This window comes from Condylostylus longicornis, unplaced genomic scaffold, assembly GCF_029603195.1.
Source record: "Condylostylus longicornis isolate FDR11 unplaced genomic scaffold, ASM2960319v2 ptg000252l, whole genome shotgun sequence".
NCBI classification, from domain to species: domain Eukaryota; kingdom Metazoa; phylum Arthropoda; class Insecta; order Diptera; family Dolichopodidae; genus Condylostylus; species Condylostylus longicornis.
Window position 1 is genome coordinate 30,693 of NW_026578217.1, and position 25,996 is coordinate 56,688.

A 25,996-nucleotide genomic window follows, 5' to 3' on the forward strand; every position below is an offset into this window, starting at 1 on the left:
ATAATAAATAGTAACAACAACCAGCATACGCTCAGATCAGAAGGAAAAAATGGACCTGGATTGGCCACACTCTTCGAAGGCCAATTAGTAACGTCCCACGAAAAGGACTTGGATGGAATCCGCAGGGTAGACAGACCTAAAGAAACTTGACGCAAATCGCTTGAAAAAGACATAAGGGGCGCCCGAAAGACATAGTCCGAAATAAAAGAAGTAGCACAAAACAGAAGCTTTGTAAATGCTCTATGCTCCCAAACGGAAAAAAAGGGAAAAAAAGTTCGTAGAAAATGCTTAAAGATATAAGTTATAGGTGAACTTTCGAAACTCTCTTTACTTGGCAGAACTATCAGAAATGCAGTCGAAGTGTCACTTTTATTTTCTGCCGATTGCGTTTTTTGTTTAGTGATTCAATTGAAGATAAATGATGACGATATTGAATACGTTTCAGAAAAAGTTTGCATTATTCATTTAATTTTAATCTTAAAGCTATCATTTTAATTACCTGTTACAGGTTTGGAGAACAAAAACTTTTAGATGAAAAAAGATAAAATATTAATTGAAGGAATTTAACGAAGGGTTGAAAAGTTTTTTGCAAAAAAGCAAAATGAAATTTCATTTTTTTTAAAAAAATATTGGGTCAAGTCATCAATTATAATTTTACTATTTGGTTTTTGTGCCTACTTAAACATTTTCACATACATATTTTGTAATTTTCAGTATATTTTTATTAAAAATTGAAAATAAAAGATTTCCCATCCAAAAAACTGAAAAGCAGAATTTAAAAAGCTGAAAAATAGAAAAATTAATTTTTCACGTTTTTTTGTATGAAATTCTAAGTTTATAAAATAAATTCTGTATGTGGTAAAATACCAAAAAAAGGAACATCAAGTTTTCCAAAATTTTCTTTATACATATATTTTTGTTTTTTATGTCAATCACAATTTGTATAAAATATAATAAGAAGGAGCATATAAAATTCATATACATATATACGTGTAATATAATGACTTAAAATTTAAGTACAAAATTTTTTGGAATAACTTACATACATGCTTTCGAAATTATTTTCTTAAAAGTTTTTTACCTAGTAACTTACTCTAATAATAATGGATTATGACATGAGTAATGAATTATAAAATAAAGATTATAGGATGGATTTATTGCTTGCTTAGTTTAAATATAAAATCCTTTGAAAGGATGTTTTTCAATAGTCTTTTATTTTTTATATAAATTTTAATCTGCACATGCGTTTAGGGCATCCCAAAATGGGTAAAATTTTTATTTCGAACAAGGTATCAAATCTCAACGATTTTCAAAATTTCTACTTGGTCAGGTTTCTTTGCTTTTCAATAGGGCTTGAAATTTAACATACCCTCAGAAATCATAAGATTTTGTATTTAATGTGGTTTCAGAATACCAAACATTATAATTTTAGACCAAAATCAATTCTTTTTATTTTGTTAGTTTTCTCTAATTTGACAATTTTTTAAAATTGTTTTTACATGATTTTATCCACTTGCTCAGTTTTAATTTAAGCCATAAAACGTTATCTTGTTTGGTAAAGATATATATAAATATAGCATAAAACCATTTGTATTCCAAGATTTTAAACGCCTTAATGTATTGTATAAAATTAGTAATTCAGTACTTTTTAGTTATTTTAAATGCTATGATTCTAAATTATTATTAATTTTTGATTAAAATAGTCATTATAAAAAGGAGTCGACGTTTTTAAAGGACCGTTATTCTTAAAAAAAAAATTAGTTTTATATTTTCCTTTTTGGGACTAGCAAGTTCCTTATATTTGATTCCATCCATCTTATTACGCTCCTGGAATCACTGAATGGGTTAAGCTATTGTGCATTTGTTGGAAAAGAGTAAAACTAATTCCATGTTTATCTATCAGGTCATCAGGTTGAAGTTATTTTCCGAAATATTACGAGCAGAAGCAATTTCTTAACGTTTTATGTTTTCGAAGTGCTTCGCTTGATATTTTTTTTTGTTTGTGAGATTTTTGGGTATGATTTAGTATGTTTTTAAAAACAATTTAGATTAAAATAATTATTTTTTTGTTGAATGTTGAATCATTAGAGCTAAAAATATTAATAAATTTCATTAACACAAATAACTCACGACATAGCTTGTATATAAATATGAAGTTTACATTATTTTAGTTAAATTTGGAATAAATTTTTGATTTACTCCGTGACCATAGTTGCCTGATAGATATATGAAATTTATGTACATATTTCAATAAAAATCTTAAAATTAATCTTTCTTTTCAGAATAACGGTTCCTAAAAATGTCACCTATTTTGAAGAATGATTTGTCGATCAAAAATTAATAATAGATATAGAACTTAAAATTAACAAAAATCAAAAATAGGGACAATTTTTCAGTGTATACATTTCATTAAAACCTTGCAACACAAATGGTTTTTTTTTACATTACTACAAAAGATTTTTTAACATTTTTTGACTAATTAAAATTTAAAAAACTGGACAAAAAATGTGCAAAAAAAAAACTTACAAATTTTCCCCTTTTTTTAGTTTAAGAAAACTAATAAAATAAGAAAGGGAAAAAACTTGAAAAATTGAAAACAAAATACAATATTGATTTGAGTCTTTTTAAAAATTCTTTATTTGAAGCTTCTATCTCGATAAAATTTGATAAAATTGCTTTATTTCGAAAACCGTTGAGATTTGACAGCTAATCCCAAACAGATATTTTAGCAATTTCGATGCTCTAAATGCAGGAACATGTCAAAGCACTGATTACTGAATCACTGTATAAAAATGATTTGTTAGAAAGCCTAAATTTATTTATATCATGTAAATTCATAATATATTGATAATATTAATTATCCTCCAGAGTATTTTTATAATTAATAATACTATTTTATTTTTCATATTAAATAGAAACATTGAAAATAATTTCACTCTTGACTTAACTAAAAAAGTGTCAACTAATAACTACCATTTAAAAAAGTGAATATATGTTGACCATTTTCAATCTCAAATTTAAAATACAAAAGAACTAAATAATAATATTCATTATTCATTTGTAACAAAAATTAATCACAACAACTTATGTCATAATTTATTTTTACGCAAATATTTATTTTTATTTACCTCAATTCCAAATTTTAAAATATTTGTGAAAGCTATTTGAACTACAAGAATTTCCATAACTATATTTGAATGAAAGGGTATTAAGGTAATTTACATACAAATAGCCATTTTAAAGGTGTTTAAAAGGTTGGAGGAAATTCTAATTAGATATATACAGTGGGTCTCAGAGGTATTCGTACAGTAACCAAATTTTGAAAAAAACTTAATAAAAAAACAAATGTGATTCGAAATTCATAATTCTGCTAAACCAGATTATTTCATTTTTTATACTAGTTACTGAAAATAGCAAAAAATTCCATTACACAAACCAAATTGTAAGGAAAAATCATTTCCAAAATTATATTGCAAAAATTTAAGTCAGTCATATTCGTACAGTTATGTAAAGACGTAATTATGGATCAAAATATATTCATATTTTAAGAGCTAACTTAAAAGATAGTGCCGAAAGCTTGGTAATCAAAGATTGTTTTAAATTTTACCAAGACAATGATCCCAAGCATACTGACTGCAGAACTGATCATGGATACTTTATAACTGTCCTAAAGTACTGTATACACCTCCACGAATTTGTGGAATGAGTTCGATAAACGAGCTCGAAAATACCAAATTAGTAGCATTAATACCCTAAAAGCGAGTTTAATTGAAGAATGGGCTCAGATAACTTCTGAACTCACAAAAACACTGATTTTTTTATCTATAAAAAAAAGGAAATTCACTTGTTTAATAATATTTTTAAAATTTGGTTATTGTACGAATACGACTGAGACCAGCTGTATGTATAAACAAATAAATAATCAGTTAATATATCTAGATTGTTTGGAAAGTTAGTTTCTTATTTACTGTTTTAATATGTTTAAAAAAAAATTAAAAAAATACAGTAAATTCTTTATTTATTTTACTGGTTATGATTTGCTGCATTATTTTGTAATGTTTCCAAAGGAATTTTCGTTATAACTAGATTTGTGCATGTATGATTTGTGACCTCTCCTATAGATGGCATGCCATGTGAAGAGTTCGAATGATGCTGATGTGTTATATTTGTTTCTGCTACACCCCGTACACTTTTTAAACTCCAAATTCGTTTTATTGCTGACCAAACCTAAATTATAAAAAAATGTGTTAAAAAAGAGAAGATAATTAAAATTAAATAATTTGGTTAAATTGCAAACAGAAGAAATAAAATTTAAAAAATTTAATAGAAAAATAAATGAAATATCATAAAAATGTTTAAAAATTTTCAATTTCGTAAAATGAAAGTACTTTTGCTCTCGTTATTTTTGTATCAATTATAAAAATCCATTTTTGTACATCTTAATTTTAATTGTACATCTAAATTTTAACCGAAAGTGGAAAAAGAATTCATAAATCTAATATAAGAAAAATGGGACAAGCCAAAATTCAAGAAGGAAGCTTCAGAATAATACATATCACGGAACTGGAGGAATTACAACAAGCAACAGAAGAAATTGATCTTGCAGTAAAAACTTATGTCACCGAAAAACATCCCTTATATCCGTATCTCAGTCATGAAATTTCTCAGTTAAAAGAATATTTGAATGAAATAAAACCCAAACGTGAGAGACGAGCAATAAATTTCTTAGGTACTACTTGGAAATGGCTCGCTGGTACTCCCGACCATGACGATTTTGTTATGATAAAAAAGAAAATTAATAACATTCTAGAGAACAATAATCGACAGACAATAATAAATAATCTTTACAATGATAGGCTAAATCTTTTATCAAATATAAGTAATCAAATTTTAGAAACTATAAAAGACAATAATATCCTTAGTGATCAGGTTGCACTTAAGTTACAATATAAAATAAAAATTCTAAAAGAAGAAATAATTAATATTAAATATGGTATTCATTGGGCTAAATTAGGCATAATAAATTCAATTTTTCAAAAATAGAAGTCGAAACTATTTCCAAAATATTAGAATCAGAACAGCTCCCTTTTGCAACAGCAGAAGAAGCTTTAGATTTTTCCAAAGTAAAAATAGTTACAAATGGTACTTGCTTACTTTATGTTATAGAAATTCCATTAACAAAAATTGAAACTTATAACAAAATTTTAATCAAACCAATAAAAATTCAAAATGTAATAAATCAATTAGAATTCGAACAAATTTTAACTAATGACAAAGAAATGTATGGTATCGCAATAGATTGTAATGTAATAAGATCTTTAACAATTTGTAATAAAAACAATATTGTAAATTTAGAAAACTCCGCTTGCATAAAACGTTTATTTGAAAGCAAAAATTCCACTTGTAACATTATCAACAATCAACACATACCAACCATTGAAGAAATTGACCAAGGGATAATATTCTTAAATCAGTATAAAGGTGAAGTTTTCATTAATAACGAAGTACGAAATCTTTCCGGTACTTATCTTATCAAGTTTCATAATACAACAATTTCAATAATGGGTAAAAATTTTACTTCCAAAGAAACCAAATCGATACAAATACTACCTCCTATTCTACAACCAAAATCAATCCAAAAGGATATTTATGAACATTTGTCACTTGAACTCTTAAAAGAAATTCATATAAATAATACCAAACAAATAGAACTTTTAAAACAGGAAAACGAATGGAATCAAACAATCAACTTTTGGTCTATATCAGTAATTATTATCATTCTAACTATCATAATCATCAGTGTATTATTTAAAAAACGACGTACCATGAAAATCAATAACATCTCTAAAAATGAAACAACTAAACCAGTTGGCAACCCAGAAACTGTAATGCATCCGCAAATCATACTTCGACTACAACCTGAAACATCAAATGAGGACATTTGAATTTGAAGGTGGAGGAGTTAACAACCAATACAAACTTCAACACGCATTTCTCAAGTACCCACTTCAAAATGCATTTCTTCTAATTAACCAAATGTAAACATATCCACAATAAGTATTTCGAAATAAACAAAATCAACAGTATCAGCTTAAAAATAAACGTTTTCCATAAAATAACAAAAATCTTAAATTACAATTACGCAATGCATATTATTTGTTTGCCACATTGTAACAAAATTAATTTCTTTAAATTTTTATAATTGCTGATAAAGCATCACGCGTAAACAAAACGGAAACATAATGCAAGCGAGGTTTTCATTCTTTTTCAAATCAGAAAATATTTGAAATTTTGTAAATGATTATTCTTCTGAAAGTCAAACAATAAAGTTGAATTTTTTAAGAAAAAAATTTTAAATCTTTTTATTTAAAAATCTAACTAACTGTTAGATTAACTTATATATTCTTGCTCAGCGTAAAATTCTGCGTTGATTTATACATGTCCGTCCGTCCGTCCGTCCGATCGCACGATAACTCAAAAACGAATAATGCAATCGATACCAAACTTTCACAAGATGTTTCTTTTGTACTAAGGTAATTGGGCTAATTCTCATATTTCATACAACTCAAGGAGTTTATTTTAAATATTTCAAAAACTAATAAAGATATAAATATAAAATTTTGTATACATGTGTCCAATTATATTCTACACATGCTCTAAATGGATAATCGCTGGTTCGTGTGGTTGCCATACAACTCGAAAAGCAAATGTTATATATTCGGAAATATAATAAACTCAGATTCATGGAACTTGGCAGTCATGTGTCCGATTATAGGTCAAATGTATTTCTGAAGGTTTGGTTGAATTGCTTGACAGGTTCGAGTAGCTCCCATACAAGACTAGAAGCTTATTTTAAATACTTGGAAAAATAATAAAGTCAGATTCATGTGATTTGGCAGTTGTGTGTCCAATTATACGTCAGACATATTTCTGAAGTTTTGGGTGAATTGCTTGACAAGTTCGAGTAGCTCCCATACAAGTCTAAAAGCTTCTTTTAAATAATTGGAAAAATAATGAAGTCATATTCATGTGACTTGGCAGTTGTGTGTCCAATTATAGGTCAGACATATTTCTGAAGATTTGGTGGAATTGCTTGACAGGTTCGAGTAGCTTCCATACAAGTCCAAAAGCTTATTCTAAATATTTGGAAAAATAATAAAGTCAGATTCATGAGACTTGGCAGTTATTTGTCGAATTATAGATCAGATATATTTGTGAAGCTTTAATTGAATTGCTTGACAGGTTCGGGTACCTGCCATACAACTCGAAAAGCTAATTTTGAATATTTGGAAAAATAATAAAGTCAGCTTCATGAAACTTGGCAGTTGTGTGTCGAGTTGTAGGTCAGATATATTTCTGAAGTTTTGGTGAATTTCCTTGATAGGTTCGAGTAGCTCCTATACAAGTCCTAAAGCTTATTTTAAATATTTGGAAAACCGACTCATATGACATTTTCCTCTATCTCTCGCACATATGACAGTAGAACGTATTAAATGTGTTTAAAAACATATTTCATACATTTCATAAGTCCGATTGCACGTATTGAAAATTTTAATGGAATGGCTGAACTGGTTCGAGTAGCTGCCATGGAACTCCAAAAGCTAATATACAATATTCAAAAAAACCGACAAAGTCAGTTTCATGAAACTTAACAGTCGTTTGTACAATTATAGGTCAAACATATCCATGAAGTTTCTATAGAGTAGTTTGACAGGATCGAGGAATTGTTATACAAAAATGAAAGCTAGTTCTAGACATTTCAAGAACAAATTTTTTGTCAAGGTTTGTCAAGGTACAGGTCGGTTTATATCGACTGAAACAATTTTACTTGTTTATTTTTTACTTAGGATTACCTAAATGTATAATTTATGTTATATAACTAAAGTATGTAATTTGTAGATATACTCGTTTTCGAGCTACAGCCTGTTAAAAAAATCTCTCCTATATTTTTCTTTCATATAAAAAAATGCTAATAAATTCGGAGTCGTGCAACATAGCGTAACCATAACGACTTGCTTTAAAGATAATTGATAGATGTTTATTTTTGTTTTCACAATCAATTATATCTGACCTTTATTTTTGGAGGAAAAACCTATGCAAAGTGAGAGTTTTGGATTTTCTTTATTTAAAAAAAAAAGCAAATTTTCTCGAAATTTTTGTTTTTTTTTTCGATGTGGTACAATCAGGCCCGGATTTATCATACATGCAAAGTATGCATTTGCAATGGGCGATAAAAAATAGGGGCGCCATTGAAAACTTAAAAAACCCCTAAATTTAAAACAAAAAAATTTTCACCCAAAAAAAGGATTCCAAATTTTTTTTTATACATCAATTTATAGCGAAATTAGCTTAATAAAATCTACCTACATGCAAACATAATATTTTGTTCCTACACATATTTTCTATTTGTACCATATAACAAAAAATGTTCATAGAATTAAAATTACACATACATTTCTTTACTCTACACTACTCTTTCATTCTTATTTTTTATACGAATGCAGAACATATTTTTTTGAATGATATGAATCATCAGATTACAATTATTAATATTATTACTTTTATATACATTATAGAATGAATTTGTATATGCCTATAAACACAGAATATTATTTCACACAGCTGTATACATTCAATCGTTCATATATATAAGTGAAATCGTCTCATATAATATACATACATATATAGAAGCAATGTACGCAACAAATAAAAATGTTCAAAAATACACATGTACACATAATTTATATTGTTTAATATGAATAAGATCAACACTCATGCGTACACATATAATTATCTCATAAAGCAAAATTTTTATTTTGCTGAGATTGCTCCCTATCAACACTCGCTCGTACACATATAATTATATCACAAAGCAAAATTTTTATTATGCTTAGTGATCTCCCTGGCTACACTCGTTCGTACACATTATATTTAAATTGTTTCATATATGCAAAATTTTATTTATGCTTAGTTGTCGCCCACTCGCCAAACAAACAAACACATTATTATAATGTATTACGTTTTCTGTATACTATTGATTAGTAAACAACAAGAACAAAAAAAAAAAAAACAAAAATTAAGAATGAGAATAGAAAGAAATTAGAACAAGTAAAAACGTTTCAGTCGGTATAAAGCGATTGAATTATACCCTGCACCTTTCGTTGTTGTATAGCAATTACTCAAACCTGTGAAATCATTCTATAGAAACTTCACGGACATGTCTGACCTATAATTGGACATCCGACTGCTAAGTTTCATGAATGTGACTTTATTTTTCCAAATATTTAAACTTTTGGACTTGTATGGGAGCTACTCGTAGCTGTAGAGCACTTCAACTAAAACTTCAGAAATATATCTGACCCATAACTCGACACACAACTGCCAAGTTTCATGAATCTGACTTTATTATTTTTCCAAATTTTTAAAATAAGATTTTGGAGTTCTATGGCAAGTACCCGAACCTGTCAAGCAATTCCATCAAAACTTCAGAAATATGTCTGACCTACAATTGGACACACAACTGCCAAAGCTCATGAATCTGACTTTATTATTTTTCCAAATATTTAAAATTAACTTCTGGAGTTGTATGGCAGGTACCCGAACCTGTCAAGCAATTCCACTAAAACTTCACAAATATATCTGATCTATAATCGGACACACAACTGCCAAGTTTCATGAATCTGACTTTATTATTTTTCCAAATATTTAAAATAAGCTTTTAGACTTGTATGGCAAGTACCCGAACCTGTCAAGCAATTCCACTAAAACTTCACAAATATATCTGATCTACAATCGGACACACAACTGTCAAGTTTCATGAATCTGACTTTATTATTTTTCCAAATATTTAAAATTAGCTTCTGGAGTTGTATGGCGGGTACCCGAACCTGTCAAGTAATTCTTCTAAAACTTCAGAAATATATTTGACCTATAATTGGGCACATGACTGCCAAGTTTCATGAATCTGACTTTATTATTTTGCCGAATATGAAAAATTTGCTGTTGGAGTTGTATGGCAGCCACCCGAACCGGTGCAGCTATCCCATTATAATTTTTAGAGCATGTGTAAAATGTAATTGGACACATGTATACAAAATTTTATATTTATAGCTTTATTAGTTTTCGAAATATTTAAAATAAACTCTTTGAGTTGTATGGCAGCTACCCGAACCCGTTGTCCGAATTAGTCCAATAACAAAAGGGTTCGTCCTTGGCACAAAAGAAAACACTTGTGAAAGTTTGGTGTCGATAGCATTATTCGTTTTTGAGTTATCGTGCGATCGGACGGACGGACGGACGGACATGTCTAAATCGACGCAGAATTTTACGCTGAGCAAGAATATATATATATGTCCATACCGCAGATGACTCCTTCAAGTAGTTACAAACTCCATACCAAAGTTAATATACCCTTCACGAAGTGCAGAGCAATATTCTTAAATCATGGAATGCATAGCTTGATATTGATATTGTGTATACCAATATTTTCTTTTTGTTTAACAACAAAAAATTTTTAAATGAATTTCAAAATTACATGATCGTTATGAATTTCTAGTACTTACTATGTTTTGCTTTCGTTTTTGAAAAAACTGTTATCAATCACAGAATTAAATATTAATTGGTAATGTCTACTACTTATATTGAATTGAAAAAATTTTGTTTAATAAAAAGCTTATTTTTTAAGTCACAAATTTTAGAACGAAACTTTGATTTTCCTTAAATTTTTGAATGCAAGTCGTAACTTTTTTTATACGCTGCTTCATTTCTCAGGCGATTTGTGAAATAAAAAGCCAAATTTTATTCGTAAATTTAAAATTACGAATAAAATTTAGCTATGTACAATCTAATTTAAGTATATAAGTACTTAAATTTTTACTTTTTTTCATATTCAAATAAGCTTTGAAAAAGTTTATTTGAAATAATTTTCATAGAACCTTTTACAATAACTTTCACTTACGTCGAAAAGTAAATTTTTTGGTTGTTAAAATCAAAAAATCAAGTTTAAATGATTGATATAAATCTGACCATAACTTCATAGAAAAACATACAGTTAAATAAATTACCTTGTTTTTGAATTTATAAAACAAAAAATTGAAAGTTTAGTTCCAGACTTGAGTTCTATAATTAGTTCTGCATTCAGCATAATAAGGTTACAAGAAAGTGCTTTATGATGCACAATGTGGAATGGCTATTAAATTTTGTTCACATTAGTAAAATAGTTGAAACGGTTGAAGTATATCAGACCATTTCTAAAGGTCTGATATACTTCAAAAGTTGATAAATCAATGCCATAGCCAAAATAAACTCACACATAAAATTTTATTAAAATCAGTACAGCCGAACTTGAGATACACGCTCCCACCTACAGACCAACATCTCTGTAAAAGTAGTTTATTTACGCTTCCCTACTATTGAAAAGTGCGTTCCTACCGAAAACTCGAAAAATTGGTGCCATCACATGACCTACCTCATTGTATACAGTGCGGGCTGTGAAAATTTGATTGAATAAACGAAATACATGCCCGTTTTTTCAAAAATGCTCTGTATACGAAATTGGACATATACAATTCGCTTATCGCTTTAAAATAAATGAAATACATGTACGCCCATAACTAAGTGCATTGCTATATAAACTACTGTCTTTACAAGATTTCACCTTCACAGCACTGAACCAGCTTAAGTGGGACCAATTGACAGGGGCGTCTGGCAGATTCAACGCAGGAAAGAGCTGTTGATTTGGAGTCTCAAAGTGATTGTCGTAAAGTGGCATTATTACTGTATCACATGGGTCCAGAAAGCAGGAAAGTACAAAAATTAGGTCGAGCAACTACGAGAATTCCAAAAGGCTTGAAGTAGAGGTAACAACAAATTTTTAATAACCTCTACCCCTAATCTAGTACTTCTATGTCGCACGACTTATGCTCAGTGAATTAGTTGAACCAATATTTCCCTGTAGTGCTACTCATGGGACATGAACAATACAAACAAAAAAAAAATAAAAAACCAATAAACAAACAAATAAAAAAATCTGATGTGGTCAGCAATGTGTGTTGTCTAGTTAAGTGAAAGTGTTACACAATATTATAAAAATGTATGTTAAATACTTCTTTCCAATTTTTATGACATTAGTAAGCTTATCGTTAATATACATACAAGAATGTAAATTTATCTCTTAGTATAGTTTCGTTTTGTGCTACCCGAATTCCTTGAAATGCTCGCCAGTTAGCTTGGGTGACAACCAGAACTCAAATATCAACTTTCAAGAAATTCCATCAGTTCGTTCCGTAGATATGGTAAAAAATGTTAAATCGGCCCACAGATCAGTTTTCGAGACCTGCTCTTTCCAAAAAATTTATATGTTCTTTGTTTTAATACAAAGAATTTAAATATTAATTACCATATTCATCATATACAATATAAGATCTTGGAATGTCTAGTTTGGCACCTATGGTACCCCGTAATCATTTGGAATTAAAATTCTTTTTGAGATAAACCTTTTCTCCCTCGTTTAAAAAACATTGTTTTTTCTAGCCTCTATTATAATATTTTATCGTACGTTGCTGATAATTTTGCAAATTTTTATTGTGTTTCATAATTAAGAACTGGAGGCATTAAATTTTGTTTTATTGTTGGAATTTTCGTCCGCAAATTTCTTGACATGAGTAATTGTGATGGAGAATTGAGACCACCCTTAGGAGTAGTTCGATAATGTAACAAGGCTGTGTATGGGTCCAAATTAGATTCAGCACACTTACTTAGTAAATTTTTAATTGTACTCACAATTTTGCTGCCAAGCCATTAAATTTTGGATGATAAGGACTTGAAGTGATATTGTGAATATTCCACTCATTACATAACCTTTCAAATTGTTTTGAATTAAATAGCGGTCCATTGTCAGAAATTATTTGATCTGGAGTGCCATGCCTATGTCAAGCAAGATTAGGAATATAGGAATATAGAATTAATTGACTATTCTTAAAAATCATTGTAACTTAGGTAGGGAAGTAGGGATCCCTAATTTACAAATTGCTTCAACTTTTGAATCGTCTGGTTTAGCACCACTGGAATTGAATATTTGACCTAGAAATTTAACTTCCGACTCGCATATTTTTGACTTAGTTATATTAAATTTTAAACCTACTTCTTGAGCTCTTTTTAGGACCATTTCTAAACGCATGTCGTGTTCTGCTTTTGTGGAGCCGAAGATTAGAAAATCATATATGGATGAATTGTTAGGCCTGGAATATTATTAAAAAGTTTTATCATTTCGGCATGAAAAATTTGGGGAGCCGCATTAATTCCGAATGGAAGTCGCAGAAATCTATAACGACCAAAAGGTGTTATAAAAGTGCACAATTTTGATGAATATTCATCAAGAGGAATAGTCCAAAAGCCCGAGTTAGTATCAAGAGTTGAAAAACATTTTGCGTTATATAATTGACTTTTAGTATCCTCAAATGTAGGGAAGATAATATAATGCGACCTTAATATAGCCCTGTTTAAATTACGAGGGTCCAAACATAATCTCAACTTTCCATCAGATTTTTTAACCAATACAATTGAATTGACCCATTCCGTTGGTTCTTCAATAGGTTTTATAACACCAAGAGCAACCATTCTGTCTAGTTCATCCTTAAAAGGCTTGTATAATTTAAACGGAATCCTTCTAGATTACTTAACCACCGGCTTTATGTCTGCATTTAGTCTTAATGCACAATTATTTTTTAGACAACCTAGATCATTAAATATTGAACTATATTTCTACAATAAATTATCATTATTATTTTGATTAAGAGCATATTTTTTTTTAAGATTCAACTGGATGCAAGTAGGCGAACCGAAAATAGTTTGACAATTTAAATCGACAATAAAGAATTCAATTTCATATTTTAAACAATTAGCTATGCACTCAATTTTACATTGACCAAAAATGTTTAATTTTTCATGACTAAATGTAAGAATAGACTTTTGAATATCTTTAGAATTTAATTTTAATTCTTGAAAAGTTCTCATTGACATGATATTGGTTTGCGTATTCAATTGTACATTAAAATTCTTGTTATTTGCTGATACTTGAATATACCAAGAATTTTTTGTATTAGCATTAATTACTCCAATAAATAAATTATGACTAACTGAACTGTTATTTGCTTGTAGTATTCCAATTTTTTTCGATTTACATACACATACTAGCGAAATGATTTTTACCGTTACATTTACAACAACTTACTCCAAAAGCAGGACAGCGCTGACGATGAACCTGACCACATTTTCCAGATTTAGAACCTTCACTATTTTGATTAAATTTCGCTGCATTTTGATTATGTTGGACAATTTTATGGAAATTTTTTGAACCTTTATATTAAAGCTTGCCTTTTTATTTTTAAACGCATTATAATTTAGAAGCGCACCAACAAAAGCCTCATTTTTATTTTGCTGGTTCTCTAATTGTTGAGCTTGTGAACGGGTTAGTTCCATAGACGTAGCAATGCTAATAGTTTTGTCAAGAGTTTTATCTCCCTCATATAATAATTTTTTTTAATAAATCTGAAATTGAAGTTTAAACCGCAGATGAAAATATCTCTGACTAAATTTTCTCGTAAAGTATCAAAACAACAATTGAGGCTCAGATTTTTTAACACTGACATATTCTTCAATTGATTCGTTTTGACCTTGACGTCGAGAAAAAAATTTAGGGTGTTCCATTGCCACATTTGTTTTTGGTACAAAGTAGTTTTCAAACTTTGTATCAAACATTGTATTTCACTGAATCCATATTTAAAGTGAAAGAATTAAATACCTGAATACTTTCTGGACCCATGTGATGCAGTAATAATGCCACTTTACGACAATCACTTTAAGCCTCCAAATCAACAGCTCTTATAAATATTTTAAATTGATCCATTCACATTTTAAACGCGAATGGAAGATTAGAACTTTTAAAATTAAGAGGTTATAGAAAACAAAACGAGTAAATATTTCTGTGGTTCAGGGAGTAGTAAGTCGCTAGTATCCTTGAAGAACAGACGAAAAAAAGGAAAGAAGAGAAACACGGGAATAATCACCGAGAGGCTAACAAGAGGATGCCTTTTGTGATTCGATAGAATCAAAAAAATTAATCAAAAAGTTTGTGATTCCTGAAATCAGTGTTCCACTGAAGGGTAAACGTAAATAAAATTTAAAATAAAAATTTTAAAATAAAAAAATTCTTTTTAAATAAAAATAATTGAAACAAAAGCATTTGTTTCCGACTGAACCGAAAACTGGCGTGGTCGATAAAATACATTAAAGAAACAGAAACAGTTAATAGTATTATTAAGGAAAATAACGGAAATGTTTTTTTTCCATACATAATTAATAAATTGTTAGAAGTAACCATAAGGAAAAATAACGCAATTATTTTCCGTGAATAATTAATAAATTGTTAATAGTGACTATAAAGAAAATTAAAGCCAATATTTTTCCTACATAATTAATAAACTAATAGCAGTCACAATAGAGAAAAATAACGCAATTGTTTTCCTCGCACAATCAATATACATTTTTACCGACCGTATTGTGTAAACAATAGGTAGGTTATGTGATGGCAACAAATTTTGCATATCGAGTTTCCGGTGGGAACGTACTTCTCCATAGTAGGGAAGTGTAAATAAACTATTTTTAGCAACCTGTCGGTCTGTGTGTGCACGCATGTATCTCAAGTTCGGCTGTACCGATTTTGATGAAATTTTATATGTAAGTTTGTTTCCATCATGGCACGGATTGATCAACTTTTGGTATATATCAGGTTTCGGGAACTGCACTTTTTATATGTACGGGCCTATTTTACATTTTTGAACATTTTGAAGAAAATAATCAACCGATTTCATTAAAATTTAATATTTAAATTCCTCGTATTAAAACAATGAACATACACATTTTTTGGAAAGATCAGGGTTCGAAAACTGATTTGCGGACCGATTTTACATTTTTTCACCATTTTGAAGAAAATATTTCACCGATTTACTTGAAATTTCATATATAAGCTTTGCACCACCGTCCGCAAAAACTTCTAACTTTTCGAAGAAATCAGGCATCAGTAACTGGGCGTTTACTACGGGCCAAATATACACTTTGTGTATATAAAGAGAAATAATAAACTGATTTCATTGAAATTTAATATTTGAATTCCTCGTATTAAAACAATGAACACGTAAATTTTTTGGAAAGATCAGGTACCGGCAACTAGACGTTTACTACGGGCCAAACATACACTTTTGTGTATATAAAGAGAAATAATCAACCGATTTCATTGAAATTTAATATATGAATTCCTCATATTAAAACAATGAACATATAACTTTTTTGGAAAGATCAGGGCTCGATAACTGATCTGCGGGCCGATTTTACATTTTTCACCATATCTACGGAACGAATTGATGGAATTTCTTGAAATTTGATATTTGAGTTCTGGTTGTTACCGAAACTAACTGGCGAGCATTTCAGGGAATTCGGGTAGAACAAAGCGTAGAGTTTCGCTAAGAGCCAAATTTACATTTTTCTAAGTATGTTAACTATAAGCTTACTAATATCCTAAAAATTTGAAAGAAGTATTTAACAGACATTTTTATAATATTCTGTAACACTTTCATTTAACTAGACAATACACAATGCGGTCGGTTATGTGCTGATCACATCAGATTTTTTTCTTTGATATACTAATTAACATTGATATATCACAGAAAAAAAACAGCGCTTCAAATTGGAAAGAAGAACAAGAAAAAATTAAAAAAAGAAAAAACAAAAGGAAACGAGCAGAAACAATTATTCACACAACATCAGTAACAAGAAGAACCAATAACAAGAAGAATCAACAGTAAACCTTAAAGTAAGTTATTGCTAAATTTTGCAAATTTTTTTTTAAATAAAGTTGGGTCAAACCAATGGTTTGTATTGTAGCACTTTTCCCTTCAACAAGTGAAAATTCTGCTTTTAAATACAGTCTATGTATAGCTATCACACTATTAAAATTATTTTCATTCATATACAAAACTATTTCTAGGATTGCATATATTCAGGATGACGCATATATGCAGTCTTTGAAATAAAGCAAAAATTAATATAAAAAGGGGTTAATATAATGCTCGATTTTAAGGGTTAATTGTGTGAGTTAAGAAAACTAATTATATTTTTTAATTTCATGGAATTTACCGTTAGCTTTTTGCGTTTATAAAAATTTGGAAAAGCTTGCGGCTTCGGAAATATAAGGTGTCAAAAATTCAAATTTTACGAATTTCAAGAGGTAATAACTTGAGAGGGGGTGGAGATGGAAAAAAATTTTCTTCTAACAAAATGAACTATTTATTAATATCTAAAAGCTCCTAAAATTTCAAGCTTCTACAGTCTGGGGTCTAGAAGAAAAACGACATCAAAAATTTGGAAAAAAAGGACTTTAAATAACGGTAAATGTGAACGGCCATTTTGTTTTTCTTAAGTTGAACTATAGTATACCACGCAAGGGGAAGCAAGCCACTGCCTTTCTGCGTTTGCAAAATTTCAAAAATGCTTATGGTTTCATTGCAACAAATATTTAAAAAAGGCCATTTTGAGGGTTTTGGGGGGGTATAACTTCTAGAGGGGGGGAGATAGGTAAAAATTTTGTTCTACGGAAATAAGTTTCTAGTGAAGATCTATGTACGTATTAAATTTCAACTTTCTATCTTCAAAGGTGTAGAAGTTTTGTAAACAAAAAAAGTGTCCACGGACGGACGGACGGACGGACAGAGTGAAACTAATAAGCACTTTTTTCAAAAAATTTTTTTGGAAAGTGCTAAAAAAGGAGAAAAGAACAAAAAAAACTTAAGCTTTGTAAATATTTATATATATACAAAGTAACAAAAACAAAACATAAAACCAAAGTAAAAATATCACAGTCACATAATACCATAAATACAAAATTTTTTTTTATTCAAAAATTAAATAATAACAAAAACGGAAATACACGCAAAAAAAAAAGAAAAATTTAAACTTCATCAATCAGGATTTTTTTTTTCCTTCGTTTCGATATTATGTATATAATAATTGAGCTGTTATTTTACATCATGACTATCAATACCGATACCAATGCGAATACCAACAATAAAAATAACAATAATGGTGGGAACTTGGTCTTAACAATTGACCCACGTAAGTATTTGGAGTGCCTCCCATATCTCAATATAAGTTATATTAATAATATAATAAATTATATATTAATAAAATATGACGACTTTTCAAAACTAGTTTTCCTTGGCATAATAAAATCTAAATTAACTGGACGTACAAAGAAAATGATTGAAATTAACAACCAGGTTTCTGCTGGGAAGAGATAATCTCTTAATTAATAGTTTTAAAAACTATATTTAACATTAATTTCGCAGATCATCTTAGTGCTGAAGAACTTTTTGACGAACACAGATCCCTGATATTCAAAATATTTTTACAAACAAATAGCAATCGTAACACAAATAATATTAATAATTATATACAAAATACAAACGTCAACTAGAGATCCAACTACAGTAACCGTAACACACGCTTCAACAATAACAATTCAATTAATAATAATAATTTCAATAACAGTATTAATTCTCGTTTTAACAATAACAATAATTGTTTAAACAATAATAATAACAATAGACGATTCGTAAACAATGCAGGTAGCCATCTGATTTATGGCAGATTTCATAGGCCGCAAAATAATTTCAATCGCAATACTAAATTACTAATACAAAGTGCAATAGTTCTAATCAATAGTATATTGCCTATTACACAAGTAATTACATTGAGTTAATATTATTACTCAATGGAAATTTTTTCATGCAACAATAGAACAGATGGATAACGTAATCAAAAGAACGAGTTAAAGATAGAAAAAATAAAAAATTTTTCTCCTCGAACTGGACCCGAACCAGTGACCTACCGCTTTCTAGGCGCACACTCTACCAACTGAGCTACAGAGGTGTGAAGAAATTGCCGACGAATTGTTCTTCACATTATTTTATACTGTAATCCACATGATTACTTAGTATTGTTTGCATTGATATGCTACATATAATCTTCTATTTGAAGCACGCAATCACAAAATCACACATAAATAGGTACTGTGGCTATTACACTAATATACTGAATTACTAATACAACGTGCAATTGTTTTACTAATTCAGTATATTAGTGTTTTAGTAATTCTTCATACAACTGCAGAAGAGATGGATGACGTAAACAAACAAAAGAGTTAAAGCCAGAAGAATTAAAAAAAAAATTTTCCTGGAACTGGACTCCAACCGGTGACCTACTGTTCTCTAGCCGGCGCTCTACCAACTGAGCTACAGGGACAAACCGAGAAGGACAAACCGACTCCCCTACATAGTAATACAAAGTTTTAAATTTATAGTTGACACTGGGGCTTCTAACTCCCTAATCAAATCAGGCATCATTGACAAATGTGACAAAATATTACCTACAAAGCCAATAATTTTAATATCCTTAAAGAAAAATACCATAGTGAGAGAAAGTATGTTACTGACGGTATTTACAGAATTTAGTTCACCCGGTACAAAGCTTGTACGCGACTACATGACTGAAAAGTTTCTTGTATGCGACTTTCATTAATAAATTACGAAAATAATTAATTACTTTCAAAATTATTAATAAATCGATGTGTGAAAATATTTCTATAGGATCCCGTCATTTAGGCGGGTCCGTTGCGCGGGGATTGCTGCTGAGGCAGCTTTTCTCAGATTTGGCAGGAGCTGTCCAGGCGAAGCAAAAATGATGGGACCGAAAGACCGGGGTGGTCCCGCAAAGAAGATACCGCTCTTTAGGTGGTTGAGAGATGATTCTGCGAAGAAGTACAGCCCCGAAAAGAACTTCGCCTCAATATGCCTCAATGGCGATAGGAGAAAGTGGACTGACTGATAGAGATGGGCAAAATAATTCTCTTTAAAGAATTGAATCATACGAATCGTTCATTTTCACTGACTCGTTCAAAAATATTCATTAGAAAATTTACCATAGCCAAATTTCCAGTTACACATATAAGTCTAATGAGCTTATTTATTGTTTTTTATTTTATTTCATTTATTTATTATTTATAAATAAATAAACTAATATTAAATAAATAACTATAATTAAATAAGTATATTAATAAACTAATACTAAATCTCAGAGAGTTCTCAAAAGATTTTGGTGTTTAAAATTTAATTTTAATTTAAAATTAGTGAATAATTGTATTAATTTTTTGTGTTATTAAATAAAACGAAGATTTATAATTTATATATAAAAATCTTTTCTTTTGTTCGTAATATTTGGTATGAAACATAACATAGGTGCAATTGGAAAAAAATAATACTAAAATTTATTTAAATAACAAAATCACTTAATAAATTAATGAAATTTGGTGTACTTTTTAAAGTTTTTATTGTAATCATATATAAATAAAATATAATAGTATATTTCATTACTTTCATATAAATAGAAAGCTTTGCGTCGAAGGATGCAGAAGCAATAGTCTACGAGAAAAGGAGAATGTAAATGTTATACTTACGTTTACTTTGTCAAATAACAAGGTCATCAGGGATAAATGAATACTAGCATTGAGAAAAAGTCATTCAACACCAACAAAGTACTTTTAATTTATAAGAGCTTTAAATTTTATTCTGTTGTCTGTGGCAAATATAATTTAATCAATTACTTAGTAATGTTAAGATTTCAACAATTTAAATAAGTATGTAATTTAATCTCTAATAGAAGAAAATTAAAAGATTTTGTGTATTTAGTTGTTACATTTTTGTCATAAAATTTACTAGTTTTAAGAAAAATTGATTAAAAATTTTATTTTTTTATGTAAATATGTTATGTAGTTTATTCGAAAACAATTTTGTTATGTATTTACTATTTTGGTTTTAGCTGAAAAATATTTTGTTACCTGTAATTTATTACAATGTAATTTGTTACTTGTAATAAGTAACTAGTTTTCAAAAACAAGATATTTAATTTTGTTAATAAAGTAATTTCTGCATATTTTTTATATTTAATCTTTTTTATTTTTCAAACATCCAAAATCACCATGAACATTTCCAATTTATTACCGACCGTATTGTGTAAACAATAGGTAGGTTATGTGATGGCAACAAATTTTGCATATCGAGTTTTTGGTGGGAACGTACTTCTCCATATCAGGGAAGTGTAAGTAAACTACTTTTAGCAACCTGTCGGTCTGTTGGTCTATGTGCGCACTCGTTTATCTCAAGTTCGGCTGAACCGATTTGATTAAATTTTATATGTAAGTTTATTTCCACTATGGCACGGATCGATCAACTTTTGGTATATATCAGGCATCGGAAACTGCACTTTTTAGCGGGCCTGTTTTACATTTTTAAACATTTTGAAGAAAATATTCAACCGATTTACTTGAAATTTTATATATAAGCTCAGCTCCACCGTCCGCGAAAATTCCTATGTTTTGGAAGAAATCAGGCATCGGCAACTAGACGTTTACTATGGGCCAAATATACATTTTTGTGTATATAAAGAGAAATAATCAACCGATTTCATTGAAATTTAATATATGGATTCCTCGTATCAAAACAATGAACATATAAGTTTTTTGGGAAGATCAGGGCTCGAAAACTGATTTGCAGGCCGATTTTACATTTTTCACCATTTTAAAGAAAATATTCAACCGATTTACTTGAAATTTCATATATGAGCTTTGCTCGACCGTACGTAAAAATTCCTAGCTTTTAGAACAAATCAGGCATCAGCAACTGGACGTTTACTACGGGCCAAATATACATTTTTGTGTATATAAAGAGAAATAATCAACTGATTTCATTGAAATTTAATATTTGAATTCCTCATATTAAAATAATGAACATATAAATTTTTTGGAAAGATCAGGCATCGGCAACTAGACGTTTACTACGGGCCAAATATACATTTTTGTGTATATAAAGAGAAATAATCAACCGATTTCATTGAAATTTAATATTTGAATTCCTCTTATTAAAGCAATGAACATATAAATTTTTTGGAAAGATCACGGCTGGAAAACCGATTTGCGGGTCGATTTTACATTTTTCATCATTTTGAAGAACATATTCAACCGATTTACTTGAAATTACATATTTGAGCTTTGCTCGACCGTCCGCGAAAATTGCTAACTTTTGGAACAAATCAGGCATCACCAACTGGACGTTTACTACGGGCCAAATATACATTTTTGTGTATATAAAGAGAAATAATTAAGCGATTTCATTAAAATTTAACATTTGAATTTCTAGTATTAAAACAATGAACATGTAAATTTTTTGGAAAGATCAGGGCTCGAAAACTGATCTGCGGGCCGATTTTACATTTTTCACCATATCTACGGAACGAATTGATGGAATTTCTTGAAATTTGATATTTGAGTTCTGGTTGTTACCGAAACTAACTGGTGAGCATTTCAGGGAATTCGGGTAGCACAAAGCGAAACTCTACTAAGAGCCAAATTTACATTTTTCTAAGTATGTTAACTATAAGCTTACTAATGTCCTAAAAATTGGAAAGAAGTATTTAACAGACATTTTTATAATATTCGGTTATGTGCTGACCACATCAGATTTTATAAAATATATTTCTTAACAAAAAGTACGATGATCAATTTTCAGTACACCGTCAGAATGTATTAAATTGTGTATTGTGAAGTCTTAAATAAAGATCTCTCTGACGCAATATATGAGAAAGTACTAAATCCTTAAAGAATCGTATGCATACAAAAAAGAAAGTTCTCGAAAGATTCGTAATATCATTTGATTGTCAAAAAGAATCTTTTATACGTTTTGTATGTACTATATTATACAAAAATAAAAATATGTTTAAATAAAGCTATAATAAAAAGAAAGTATAGAAAAAGGAGATAACGTAAAATTCAGCTTAGTTTTTATGTGTATAGTATAAAACATGCATACATATACACTAAATATTTTCCGTAATGATACAAACTTTGAATTATTATATGTAGTTATGAATACTTGTGTATACAATTCGATCCTTTTAGTATATTTTGATTCCTTTTGAACAAGTTATTTTCATTTTATTGAATCGTATGTTTTCTTAAAAAGCTCGTTCAAAAAGAAGCGTTATGACACATGGTTAGAGATGGATGTTATCTTGATAATCAAAGACTAGAGAGAGGAAGGGTGTGGATCTGGCCACAAGTTGCTCCAACTTATCAGGATGTTAAGTGTTGTAGGGTATGCCTAGCACCCAGGCAAGAGTCACAATACATCGGTGGTGGTCACGGTAACCTGTTATGACGATGCACAATCTACCTTGCCGTATATATTTTGTAAAAGCTCATAAGCAAAACTTTTGAATAAATAAAACTTTTGTATGAAATTTCAAGTAAGAGCTAAGTCGTTGGAAACAAACTTTGAGGAACGTAATGATAATGAATAGAACACCGACCTCCCCCGACAGCGAAATATTTCAGTTTTACTGACATAATTGACACAAGCACCCAATACGCCAGTGAAATTGGCTTCAGCAGGATTAATCTGTATATGGGTGAGGAATCCAGGAAACGGGCATGGCACGCGCGTAAAAAGCTCTGCAGTGCAAAACGAGACTAAAGAGGCTATTTCTTAAGATCCCGGAGGAGCTTAGTCCTTGGGAGAACGAGTAGACGTAAAAGGCGAAGGCGGTTATTAAGGTAGGTCCGTGCTCCAACATGGCTCCGAAGGACTTCTTGGAGGACACGTTTCCGAAGCTTGACAGTATCTGGGAGAGATTCAAACGACCTTGCTTGAGGCTTGACGGCATACGGGCTATCCTTGGAATGGGTACCTTGGAATCTACCATGGCAGGAGGCCCTACGCGATTTAGGTAATGAGTTATAAAGGGCCATAAAGTCTATTGGCTCTTACAAATCTCCAGAATCAGATAGGTTACGACCAATTATGATGCAGAGGACGCCGAGAGTTATCATCGATTTGTTAGAGGTAATCTTTGGTAACCGTCTGTACTTGGGGTATGTACCCAGAGAGTGGCGGAAGTGAGGGCGGTTTTCCTACCGAAGCCTAGTATTAGTGATCATGTCACTGCGAGGGATTTCCGGCTAATTAGCTTGACCTGCTCCATACTAAGAACCATGGAGAAGTTGCTGGAGAAATATATAAGGAAGGAGTAAAGTGAGGCGGGTTTTCCAAATAACCAACATGCGTACAGATGAGGAAGGTCTGTGGAAATGGTGCTGCACACAGTAGTTACATAGGTGGAAGTGTCTTTACAGTTCAAAGAATATACTTTGGCTGGTTTGTTGGATGTTTGTTGTTGGCAGCTTCAATAATGTGGGAGTAAAAGCTATTCTGAGGGCTCTTAAGGAGGTTGAGCTTGAGGAAATAAGTTAATTGAATAGGCCGGATGTTTGTCACAAGGATGGTATTGGCTGAGTGGGGCTCAAGTAAGGTGAGGATTGTGTCGTTATGAGGCACCCCGTGAGGGGGTGGCGTAAACTACTTACGTTATGAGGACCTGACAGAATGAGAATAAGTACCTGAGGTGACATGACAGGACATGTCATCCTCATTATCATCACGTAAATAGTTAACTGAAAATGGCTTCCAACGTGGAGCTCCGACAACTGAGGCTTCCAATAACACCGTGAGGAATTAAGCGGGACGGCATCCAAAATTGGTTTTGTCCCGCGATTGCGCATTATTGTTCTAGAAATAATCTGGAATTGTAGCTGGAATCACAGCAGATCTGACTATATGCTGTTCTGGGAGGCCGCGGCCGACACGTGCTTTTCAATCTTGTGAAATATTGGTACTGAGCGCGTGTCTCCGCTCTGTCATTCATTGTGAATGATTGTACGAATATTTTTTTTTTAAATCCTTAAAATTAGGACATCCATATTAAGAATTTAAATATGTAATAAATGATTTTTATCTTTTTCTTTTTATTTTACTGGTCGTGTCTTTTTCTGGCAATCTTTCCTTTGTATTGTCAGATTAATATTTCATTTTTTTGATCTTGAGCGTATACACTCTATTGCTATATACGCTTGCTTATTTTTACGTTTGTTTATTTTGTTTTATTTGTACCTCGTGCAACCGATACTTAGTGTTGCCGGATGCAATTTTTTTTTGTCAATTAAGTTTGGAACTATATGTCCCGGACAGGTCTATATTTTTTGAATTTTCGCTAATTTTTCTATTAATAAGTGAACCAAAACCTGTTATAAGTTAATATACGAGCATATTATTGCTTCATTGTTATTATTAATAATTATTAACTGTAGTATTGCTTATTGAATTTATGTAATTGCCTGAATTTAAATCCAGGATTATTGAATTTATCTCATTTTAATTTAAATATTTTATTCCCTATTAGAAGGAAATTGGTGATAATATGCCAACGCAGTGGTGATAATATGCCAACTTATTCAGGCTCGTGTACCATTGCCGGGAAAGTATTGAATTAAATTTGTATGCTCTGAAAATGGCGTACAATCATGTGTACCATTTTAACTGTTTGCTGATGTGGCTTAAGCGAAACTCTGCCATTCCGTAATGTAGGGTGGAATGTAATAGTAGGAACAGTTCGACTGCAGCCATGGGAGCTAATACCCGTTCGCGTGCCCAAGCTCGAGCAAACCTATGTTGACCAAAAATTTTTAGGGTTTTTCGCAAATTATTCAAGACAATTTGGCGTCCCAGTTACACGACATCATAGCTTGGTTTCGTGATTTAGAAACTTCGAGTCGGTAAATCCCAGTTCAACAAATTAATCCGCAAGACATCGATTAACCGCGTTAGGATCCAACATTCCAAACTAACGATCGCGGTGGAAACTCAAGCTTTTCGGGTTTTGGTGATTTTAGACCAAGTGATAGTACCTTATCTTCGGGAAGTAATAAAATATCGGGACTTTCTGTAGAGAATTTCATTTATCGGGTTGAAAGTCAGGTGGTCGATACTCTTGATGGTAATCT

At 30.4% G+C, this 25,996-nt stretch overlaps 1 protein-coding gene across 3 annotated transcripts in view; it reads right to left on the bottom strand.

Moving 5' to 3' along the window:
* Positions 1–945: 945 nt before the first annotated feature.
* The window catches only part of LOC129616616 (probable G-protein coupled receptor Mth-like 1), a 224,743-nt gene continuing 199,692 nt past the window's right edge, over positions 946–25,996 (bottom strand). Inside the window, exon 6 of one of the 3 annotated variants that reach the window (XM_055532247.1) lies at positions 946–4,227. In XM_055532247.1, the coding sequence (XP_055388222.1) occupies positions 4,024–4,227 (204 nt within the window). In that variant the 3' untranslated portion in view covers positions 946–4,023. The remainder of the gene's footprint in view (positions 4,228–25,996) is intronic. The other 2 variants (XM_055532248.1, XM_055532249.1) reach the window with 2 other exon arrangements.